Source organism: Leuciscus leuciscus (assembly GCF_965113295.1).
Source record: "Leuciscus leuciscus genome assembly, chromosome: 19".
Taxonomy (NCBI): Eukaryota; Metazoa; Chordata; class Actinopteri; order Cypriniformes; family Leuciscidae; genus Leuciscus; species Leuciscus leuciscus.
Genome location: NC_138743.1, coordinates 28,161,195 through 28,172,503, shown reverse-complemented (window position 1 = coordinate 28,172,503; position 11,309 = coordinate 28,161,195). Strand labels below are relative to the sequence as shown.

General features: G+C 38.5%; 1 protein-coding gene across 5 annotated transcripts in view; it reads right to left on the bottom strand.

Moving 5' to 3' along the window:
* Window positions 1-11,309, bottom strand: part of palld (palladin, cytoskeletal associated protein) — a 92,613-nt gene that overhangs the window by 53,881 nt on the left and 27,423 nt on the right. For 4 of the 5 annotated variants that reach the window (XM_082147545.1, XM_082147540.1, XM_082147542.1 and 1 more), the window contains 2 exons: window positions 2,790-2,965; window positions 575-641 (listed from right to left, as the gene is read on the bottom strand). In XM_082147545.1, the coding sequence (XP_082003671.1) occupies window positions 575-641; window positions 2,790-2,965 (243 nt within the window). The remainder of the gene's footprint in view (window positions 1-574; window positions 642-2,789; window positions 2,966-11,309) is intronic. The other variant, XM_082147541.1, reaches the window with a different exon arrangement.

Genomic DNA, 11,309 nt, shown 5'->3' with positions numbered 1-11,309 from the left:
AGTTAAGAAAAGTTAACAGAATAATTGCTTTCTAACACGCACCAACTTACACACACAGTGAAGTAATATCCACTCCACACACTGTATGAATTTTCACTATGCAGTTTGCACCTTATAAATGACTTTGGTGCCAATGAGAGCGTAATCCCAAATGGCTGTGATGATGTCAGAGGGAACCAGAGCCAAGCGCTTAATAATTTGTGTAAACAGAAGGGGAAGACTGAGAGGCCAGCAGAGGCAAGAGAGGACAGGAAGAGAAATGAGCAGATGAGTTCAGAGGTGACTGAAGAGAGTTCAAGCAATGTCACAAAGAAATAAGGTTAGACAACACGATTCCTAAATTCTTGATTAATGGATTATTGGCAGTTTAACAGCCTTGGCTATTATTTAAGGTCAGTTTAAAACCCAAAGAACCTACCATGTTCTTCGCGGTGGAGTAATATGAACCTTTATGTCATTGGGTGAATTAGGGGCTATTAGATAATGCATAGTCAAGGACAGTAAAGCTGTCAGCTGAGGTCTGAGTCAAAGGGTTGAAGGTCATGCAAGGAAGAACATGCTGAAACACACATACTGTGGCATGGCTCCAGACCTAGACTTCGACACGGATCCTTCACCTTCTGAGTCTGAGGAGGAAACACCTTTATAGAGAGAAATACAATAAGAAAATGAAAAAGAAAAAAAAAAGTATTGCAATTCCTGGTCTGAAACATGTTCGGCTGCAGGCTGCCTTCATTTTACTGAATGATATTAATCCACAATCTGACTTGTGATGCAGCCTGAAATCAAACCACACCATGTTCTAGCCAGTACTAGCCAGAGGAGAACTGGCCCCTTGACTGAGCCTGGTTTCTCCCAAGGTTTTTCTTCTCTATTTCTGTCACCGATGGAGTCTGGTTTCCTTGCCACTGTCGCCTCTTAGTTTAGGACACTTAGGGCCAGATTTACTTAAACTCTAAACAGGGCAAATTAACGTCTTGTTTAAGACATGCTTTTTTGGGCAAATAATGCTGCAAATACCAGTACATTGACTAGTGCAAACCTTAGTAAATCACCTTGCATTATTCATTTAATTACTCTCCTCCAATAAATTTTGCATCTGAAATGTAAACTCCTACAAATGCATATGCAATAAGGTCAGCCGCAAAAATAACCCTGTCCACGCCTTTTCAGCGCTAATTTTTCACCGCGTGCCTTTGGTAAATCCTGACAGTAGTTTTTTAACGCCAAAAACGAACATTTACTGTTAGTAAATCTGGCTCTAAATATTCAGCAATATTATTGATCTGACCGCACTGACACTATCAGATGAGAACTGAACTGCGCTGGATGATGACATCACTGTTTTCTGCAGACCTTCTTTATAGCTGAATTGAACTCATTACATAATTGATGAAAATTACACAGTTATTGAACTGAACTGAACCAACATAGAACTGATCTGATTTCAGCTGAATAATGACACTGTTGTCTTTTTAGAGTTGCTTTACAGCAGAATTGAATTCTGTTTGCATCATTGAATCATTTTCCTGTTATCACTGTAAAGCTGCTTTGAAACAATCGTATTGTATAAAGCACTATATAAATAAAGGTGACTTGACTACTGTTAAAGTAAATAACTGTTAAAATACAGTTATTTCAATGAGAAACCATGAGAACGGGAGTTTCGTGTAAGGGTGAAAAAGTTCCCCACGCAGATTTTGCACGTGTTTGAATTGGTCACGTGAATTAACAGCGTTGACCAACAGACAGCTTCTTGTTTTGAAAGTGACTTCTGTGTGACCTGTAAATTCTTAATGGTTTATTGGCCTTCAAAGACATACAGCCTAACAGCCTTGGGTATTATTTATGGTCAGTTCATACCCAAACAACCTGCCGTGTGCTTTGGGTGGAGTAATATGAACTTTTATGTCACTGGGTGAATTAGGGGCTATTAGATAATACACAGTCAGGGCCGGTTAACCTATCAGCTGAGGTCTGAGGTCAAAGGGTTAAAGGCCATGTGAGGACAAACATGCACACATACTGTGGCATGGCTCCAGACCTAGATTTTTAACACATAAGCACTTTTAAAGTGTCAATGCAATTTCTCCAAAATGTTGCTAATGTGATCGCACCACAATACTAATAAACATAATTTAACGTGTAAAATATAATTACTTTGTGGTATAGTAAGTAATTATTTATGTTTTCATCAATGAAATTGTATGAATGTGAAATGTGGAACAAATTTTTCAGTACAAAATAAAAAATTGTGTAAGATAATTATTTTAGACTATCAGGCATTATATCTTGAATTAAAACCTGTTAACAAATTGAAGCATAAACTTCATTAAAAGGATAGTTCACCCAAATATGAAAATTCTCTCATCATTTACTCACCCTCAAGTTGTTCCGAACCTGTATGAATCTCTCTAGCTGAGTTTCCTGTATAAACACAAAAGAAGATATTTTGAAGAATGTTGGTAACCAAACAGTTGATGGGCCCCATTGACTTCCATAGTACTTTTGTTTCCACACTATGGAAGTCAATGGGGTCCATCAACTGTTTGGTTACCAACATTCTTCAAAATATCTTCTTTTGTGTTCAGCAGAAGAGAGAAATTCATATAGATTTGGAACAACATGAGGGGTAAGTAAATGATGACAGAACTATGCCTTTAAAAAGTTTTAGTCTTATGCTTATAACATAAAAAAGAAAAGAAGGATTTCAAATAAATGTATATTTTTTAAAGGATTTTTACATATTTTATTAGCACTGATCAATAGCGACGTAGCTGGGAGCTCACCTTCAATATAAACCTCTGCAGAGGTGTTGTCTGCTCCCAGTGCGTTGGAAGCTACGCAGGTGTACCTGCCGGTGTCGTCTTCAAATGCTTCGGTTATCACCAGAGTGTGCAGGTCACCATCACGACAGATCTGAATATCAGGGCAGTGGTGCAGCTCCCGCCCCTCACAAAACCACCTGTGCAATTAAAGAGAGAGCAGCATGTCAGTCAAAGGGTGTAGCCAATGACAGAGCTATAATATTCCTCATTAAATCCGATTAAGCTCTGGTCAAAGCAATCATTGATTCCTCTCTCAAATAATACAAACACTGAAAAAAATGGAAACTGTGAACTATTAATCCAACAATCAGATCTGTAACAGTACTAAGTAGCATGGTTATACTGGAGGTCTTTTGTAAGAGTGTGATTTATGTGTGAGAAATTGGTTAAATAAATGTAGATGAACAACTGAGGTCATGTTTACAGTAAATCCACTGTCCGCTTAGTTTGCTGCAAGCAATTTTCTCTTACAGTCTGTGTGTGTGTGTGTGTGTGTGTGTGTGTGTGTGTGTGTGTGTGTGTGTGTGTGTGTGTGTGTGTGTGTGTGTGTGTGTGTGTGTGTGTGTGTGTGTGTGTGTGTGTGTGTGTGTGTGTGTGTGTGTGTGTGTGTGTGTGTGTGTGTGTGTGTGTGTGTGTGTGTGTGTGTGTGCGTTTCTGGTATCACTAATCCCCGCCAATGCTCTCATCTCAGGGTGAGTCAGCTCTAAAGAGACAGAGAACAGATTTCCCTGATTAGAAAGATATTTCTCAACTCATCAACACTGAACCAGATGATTCGCTCTTTCATCAAAACCTAAAGTCACCATGTAACCAAAATGGACAATTCTTTTTTTTAATGGAATATTGCATTATGAATGATTTATTTATTTATCTGTGCACATCTTTTTTTTTTTTAAACATCTACCCTCGTAATGTTTAAAAAAAAAGAAGATCTCTTTTCTACTCTGATGACGTGTTTTTGGCGTGAGGATGGGACAAGCTTTCACATGAGATTACAGCAAACTACAACGATTCAATGATCCAATCAATCCCTGCCCTCGGATATACGTCACAATCGGGAAGAAAAGACTATCGCTACTTCCTATTCATGCCGACTTTAAGTATGGCAGTCAAACTGTAAAGGGTTTGTGTATGTCTTTATGGTGAAGTATGGAATGTTAAAAAAAAAGTATGTAAAGTATGTAATTGCTGTGCTATAAATTGCACCAAAAACAATTAGATTGTTTTCAAACAGGTTTTCAGCTACCCTGCCATTAGTTGGCCAAACAGATTCCACTGCCCTCAACTCATCATGTCATTAGTTAAGCTAGTGTTGCAGTGTCAGACGGGATGCTAAAAGAGTTCGGATAGTGCAAATACACTTTAAATACACTTTTCATGAAAATCGGCCTACAAATGGCACATTCTGATAGGTAGCATATATTTATTCTTTTCCATCCTCAGCGCCGCCATATGTCTTATTTTTTAAAAGGAAGAACACATTATTTGCAAACGCATTTTCAAAAACTGTTTTGGTTTGGGCCAGTACTGCATTAACAATAAAAAGGGGTAGGGTGCAGAAGAGATATGCTAAGCAAGGAATGATAATATTAAAATAGTTTACAAATATAAAATATATTATAAAAAAAATTCCATATGAAACATTTCTGATCTGTGCTTTTCAAGTCTTTTACTATTATAAAGGTAATGCTTAAAATGAATGTAAAACACTGAGCAGATTCTCTAAAATAGCTGAATGTAAATCAGTGTGTCTGACAGGTTTTGCTGCTTAGTCATTAAATTGGCTGTTTCTCAGACAGGGAAGAATGTTTAGATTGATGTGTGTGCACAACTGGAATATGACACATAAAAACACTCATACACCTAAAGCGGGGACACCGCACTTCATCGTGATGCAAGGGTCTGGGAATCATAAAGTCTATACAGGGAAAGTCCTTTACTCACCACACACACACCAAATGCAATTTCTGTTTCTATAAATCAGTTATTTGAGATAATGAGTCAGTGTGTGTTCTAAGGCCCTGAGGCATGAATATGAAGACCAGTATACCTGTCTCGAGCACCTGTGAGTGTGAGTTACGGGAAGCACTGACACACACACACGCACACACATAAACACACTGTCTGGGTCACTATACATCATACCGCGCAATTCTTTCAAGTTTTCTTTGCACTTCAAGTGTCTCAGACCACTTTTATCCATTCATCTAACCTATAACACTCCACACACACACACACACACACACACACACACACACACACACACACACACACACACACACACACACGCTTTAATGTGTCTAAAGTCGTCTGGAATGAGTCCTGGTTTAGGAGCACAGCTGTTCATTCAGCTCGTCTCCGGATCTTAAAATACTCTGGGACATCATTAAGACTTCTATAAAGAATCCCAAAATTCCGGAGCCTGCTGAGTCTGTTTCATTCCATCCTGGCAGTCGAAGGCTTTATCCATTTTCTGCTTCATTCTCATTACCAAATCAAGTACTGCTCAGATCTGCTTCTTTTTGTCTCTGCATTTGAAATCAGATGGCTTCTTTCTCCAAGGCTATGAAAATGAAGGATGTCTGTAACATTACAACTGAAATGTCTATTCTCTGTGCTTTTGTGCAAACTATTGGAGTCACTTTTAAACACCTTTGTGAATCCTGGAAAGATTCCAAGACATTCCAAGGTTTGGCGGCTCTGTTTCACACCCCTCTGCCGTTCATGGCTCGGACGACAGCATGCAATCTATCACTCATGCTCTTTGACTTGTCAGTACACACCGAAAGAACAGACGAGCCAAGCGAGCATGTCAACACATTATATTATATCCAATGATTCAAATTTTATCAACTATGTTCAGAACTGATGGTTGACGGTTAAGTTAATGGCATCAGGTGAAACACATTCAGGCACTGTTCAGTTCTCAATATTCATATTCTGTCTGTCTATCCACCTCTCTGCAGGCTCATGCAAGCCTAATACACTAATTTATCTCAGAGAGAGAGATTTTATGATGCCAGGACAGGTGTGTGTCTGATTCACCACAGCCTCGAACTAGCTGTAGTCTTTGGTTCTGCAAGGGGGATTTTTCCCCCTAAGGATTATTGGTGGTCTAGAATCAATTCCAAACCCCAAAACACTTAATAAAACTAATTAAAGTCTTAGAAAATTGATGGCAGAAGATCATGTCTAAGGCTGGTGATTACACGTTGTCTAGAAAGTATGTCTAACACCTAGAGGTTTCAATCAATTTTATAATAATTATAATGAAGGAACGAGCATAGTAAAGATGAATTTGGTCCACTTTAGGCGTTCTACTAACTTTACTTTGCAACTTACAGTATTAGTAGACTGTCTGCTTAAAATACACTTTATTTTGATGCTCCTCAACAGACATTCATAACTATTTGTAACTTTGCAAGTCAACTTATTCCACTAACCTGAACCCTAACAGTCTACTTATACTCTGAGTTAGTTGACATGTAGTTGCAAAGTTACTTATAGTTAGCAGAATGTCTAAAGTGGGCCAACAAAATAAAGTGTAACCTAAAAAAAGTTTTTTTTAAAATGTTGAACAGAAATGGCACTTTCACAAAAAACAACCCACTCTAACATTAAGCGTTTTCCAAAAGTTTCTCATCCACACCGAAATGGCAAGCACAATAGCCGTATAAACATACTTATCTAGTTCAATATGTGTCACATGACTAAACATGCATCATCGTTTTCTAATACCTCAGTTTTCACAGTCCACACTACAACGCGAAAACGTGGAAAGCGTTTTCAAAAAGGACAAAAATGCCATCTGAGTGTGGACAGAAGGCCAAAACGGAGAGAAAAAGATGTGTTCTCAAATTAACACGTATTAGCGTGGACAAGGCCTAATATAAACTGCTTGCGTTTTTCCTCATCTTCAAGTGGCTCTGGATAAAAGTGGATAAAAATGTAAACGTAAATGAGTGTGTCCCATGTGTTACAGGAGTAAGGCTTATGACAGGACACAAGAGTGAACAGAGGCTCGGGTCATCTACGTCCAACAGCTGGAATATGTCACATAAATCACTGAGACAGGGAGACATGTTGTGTTTGTTATGTGGTGAAATCAGTCTACTCTCATTCTAAGACATTTTGCTTGTGAGACATCACTGTCATTGAGGTCAGGAAGCAGAGTGAAATGTGCATTAGCTTGAGTCTGTGTGATCACATTCAGATGGAGGAGCTTCTAATTGCTCGAAAAAAGCAGCATGTCCATCTGGTTCAGATCCCGTGTGAAGGCAAAACGTGTTTGTCTGCTTTACCACAACTACGGCAAAATTAAGCCCAGATATGGCATCAAGGGCATCTGTTGTCTTCACCCCTTCCTCTCTCAGTCTGCAGTTATTCCCTCATTTGTCTTCATTATTAATTCTGTCCTGTCTTTTCTCAAGTTACCACTCTGTAAAAATATTTCAAGAACTAAGGCTGGCTGTGGCACTTTTAATGACCTTTTAATAACTTTAAGTCGAACCAACATGCGTTGGCCTACACTGAAGAAAAAAAAAAGGTTGGGTTCATCCCCATTCGCCCTCTTCCCAGCTGCATGGGATATGAATAATAATTATTTGCATTGTTTGACCATTTACCTATTTTAGATTTTGTTGAAATTAAGTACCTAAAGTTCAATAATTAAAAAAGGTAAATTTAGTTACAGTTCAGTGACGGCAACTCGACATTTTAAGTTCAGTCAAGACATTTATTTAAAATTACAGTCAAATAAAACAATAGTGAATAAATCACCACATTTTTTAAGCTCAACAAAATACTCGTGTTTTACAGCGTACAGAAACAAATCCAGTCTATCTTTCAGACAAAGACTGACTGAATTGCCCTGTGCATCGATGCTAAACCTGCCTCAAAAGACATCCAATTCAATTTCTTACACCATCTCATGGAAGCTCATCCACCCCTGGACAGCAAACCATACTCTTTTCAACCAAATATGCTCTGAAATAAAGGCCTCTCTGCATTGCTTCATGGCTACTTCATTGTGTCTGTGTCTACATCCCGACCACAACTCGCAGACACTCACGAGAAGCAGCTCATGAGCCGTCGGCCTCGGTGCCCTACAGGGAATTCGCCCCATCATCATAAGTAAAAGAGCAAAAGGAATGACAAATGTGCCATATTTATTCAACTTTTTTTTAATGGAAAACAGTTGATTGTCTTTTAAGGATCTAGTACCATGCTTTTAGGATGCTGTGATTTAATTATAAGACATTGTAGACCTTCTTGTTGTTTTTGAATGCAAAAACATGTCTCATAAGGTAATGAGACCCACTGAAGCAGTTAGATCAGCTTAGTACCGTACTGCTGTCATCATCTGTTACAAAACAGACTTATCACAATAAACCATTAACTAACTGAGGAACAGTTTCAGAAAAAACATCCACGGGGTAAAACGCAGCTTGTCACGGTAATGGAACTAAACAAACAATGTGTTTGCCATAAACACCTGAACGTGTAACACAAGACATCCTGTTTAGGGATCCTAGTTTAGTTTTCCACTGGAGTTCTGTTGCATGCTTTACACTAATTAGATGTGGGTGGATTGGGTTTAACAGGGCTTACAGGCAGTGCTGGAGCTTGCCATGTTGGTATGTGTGTGCAAGTGAGAAACCCTGTTAGTTTCAATCTCCAGAAGTTGGAAAAAGCCTGCATCAACAAGCTGCAAAGAGGAAATGGCCCAAAACGGTTTGTTTATTTATTTATGTTATATATACACTGTTGCAATTAATGTAAATTTTTCTCATCAAACATTAACATTTATGCACATGCTGAATTCACAAAGCATTATGGGTGGTGGAAGTACTGGTAATAGAAAGTATGCACATTTTGCTAGTCATACCCACTAACCAGACCTAATGAACAATCATTAAGGGTAATTACTGAACCATATAAACCAATTCAGCAGTGTCCAACACTGTGTGTGTCTGTGAGAGAGAAAGAGAGGGAATGGTACAAACTCTCTTGCCGCCACTTGTGGTTTGGCCATGATGTGGCCAGTGTAACAGAGCCTCCCTATTTAAACTTTCCATCTACAACAGCAAATAACAACAAGTCACAGAGTATGTGTGTGCGGATACTGGCCTCATTCTCACATGAGAAAGACACACACTTCTCTGTCAAATCCACTATCCTGCCAAGTAACAGGTAATTTCATCTCTTGCACTGTCAATGTTGTCCCCATTCTCACACTTTCACTACCATCCAACAACAGTCAGATAAATAGAAATCGAAATTTCAAGCATCCACGGGCATAGAGAAACACTGGATGGAAAGAAAACGCCACTCACTGCTTCCATGGATAATTATAAGCCACCTTCAAAACCAGAGCATATTGATCTTCTGGTTCTGGCAAGTTAAAAACCCAAGAGTACAGACCAAGGGAGAGTTTGATGGTCAGCATTAAACACTACTGAGGCTTTCAATGAAACCAGTGCTGGTCTTATTCTGAAAAGTAGGAGCTTTTTGACAAGAAACATTTGGTTTGCACTACAAAAATACATTTATAGCAGCATAGACAGTACAGAAGCAGCAACACAAAGGCTTTTGTACATAAATTACAATTAGAGAAAGTTATAGGGCCCTATCTTGCACCCAGCGCAAGTGACTTTGTACACCGACGCATGTATCATTCCTATTTTGCACCCGCGCAAAGCGGACTTTTCCCTCCACAGAAGCACGTCGGTAAGTTAGGAAATACACTTGCGCTCCCGGGGGCGGTTCAGCGCAAAGAGGAGGCGTGTTCCGGCGCAAACGTTCATTCATGCTATTTTGCAGGTTTAGAAAACAATTGCGCCACTAACCAGGAAAAAATAGTTTAAAGTCAGTGGCGCGTTGCGCATGTTATTCATATGCTATTTTAAGGGCGCATGCTTGGCCATAATCAATGTAGCGTGTGCACAACGCACATAGCCTACACTTTGATTCTCTCATCTACACAGAAGCAGCAGTTTTCATTTTTGAATACATTATTACGATAGATAGATAGATAGATAGATAGATAGATAGATAGATAGATAGATAGATAGATAGATAGATAGATAGATAGATAGATAGATAGATAGATAGATAGATAGATAGATAGATAGATAGATAGATAGATAGATAGATAGACTATTTATTATAAAAGCATACATCTAGCTTACACATTTACCCAAATTATCATACGCCTGTTTAACCGAAGTTAATTTGGGTGGGTTTCTCCATTTCAATGTAACTTCTCTCTTTTACGGCCGTGACGAGAGCGTTGCTCTCCTTGGCTGTGAACCGCTCCTGGCGCGCGCCTGGCAAATCCGCCGTTTCAATAGCAATCCGCTATGGAAAAAGCGCGTTTGCTCTTAAAGGGAATGTGAGATGACGCTCTGATTGGTTTATTTCACGTTACGCCCAAACCACACCTATGAATAATGAAGCTACTTCAGACCAACCCATTTTAGATTTGCGCCTGGCGCAATAGTCATTTATCCCGCCGGGAAAATAGCAACAGCGCCGAGACCCGCCCACAAAGTTACTTGCGCTTTGCGCTTTGACACTTGCGTTTCAGATCGTTAAAATAGGGCCCATAATGTTGATGTTTCAAATATGAAATTATAAATCTAAATAAAATATATAATTATTCTGAAAAAAAGTAAGTGTTTCTAACAAGAAACACTGATCCCCACAAAAAAAAAAAAAAATTTATAGCAGCATACACAACTGGAGGGATCTACAGAGGCAAAATAAAGGCATTTATACAGAAAATTACTAATATTTATATACACACTGTTGCAATGTTATGACGTTTATGACTCTTTCAATATGAAAGTGTGACTATAGAAACATGAAATGATGAATGAAAAATATGTATACTGTCACAGTTTTGGTTTCGTTTTCTAGTTTGCCTGCGTTCCCTTGTTCTCCTTTTCCCGCCATCATCAGTTACCATGGATATTCATTTAATCATCACAGCTGTTCATCATTTAGTTAATAACCGTGTGTATTTAAGTTCCTCACCTTCACTCATTCTGTGTCCGGTATTGTTTGTGCATGGCACAGTGTTTTGAGTTCTGGCTTATGTTTATTAAAGACTGTCGTTATTTATACCTTCTTCTTCATCATTTGACTTATACCATTACATACTGTATATATTTATATAATTATTCTGAAAAAAATAAGTACAAAAACTTTTAAAGTTTACAAATAAATAGAATATTATCCCTGCTAAAATGCATCACCATTGTTTGCGTTAAAGCAATCTGTCAGGTAAAGCTAGAGTTTTGGTGAGTGTAATTCTATTGATCTCTTTCTGTATAATATGCCCCATATGTACTTCATCTTTTGAATGGTGCAAGATAAATCTATTTGTCCTTTTCTTCTTTCTGTCTTTCTTTTTAGCTTGCTCTCTTTTCATGCATGAAGACCTGAAATAATCTGATTTGGCTTCCCTTGAACTTGGCA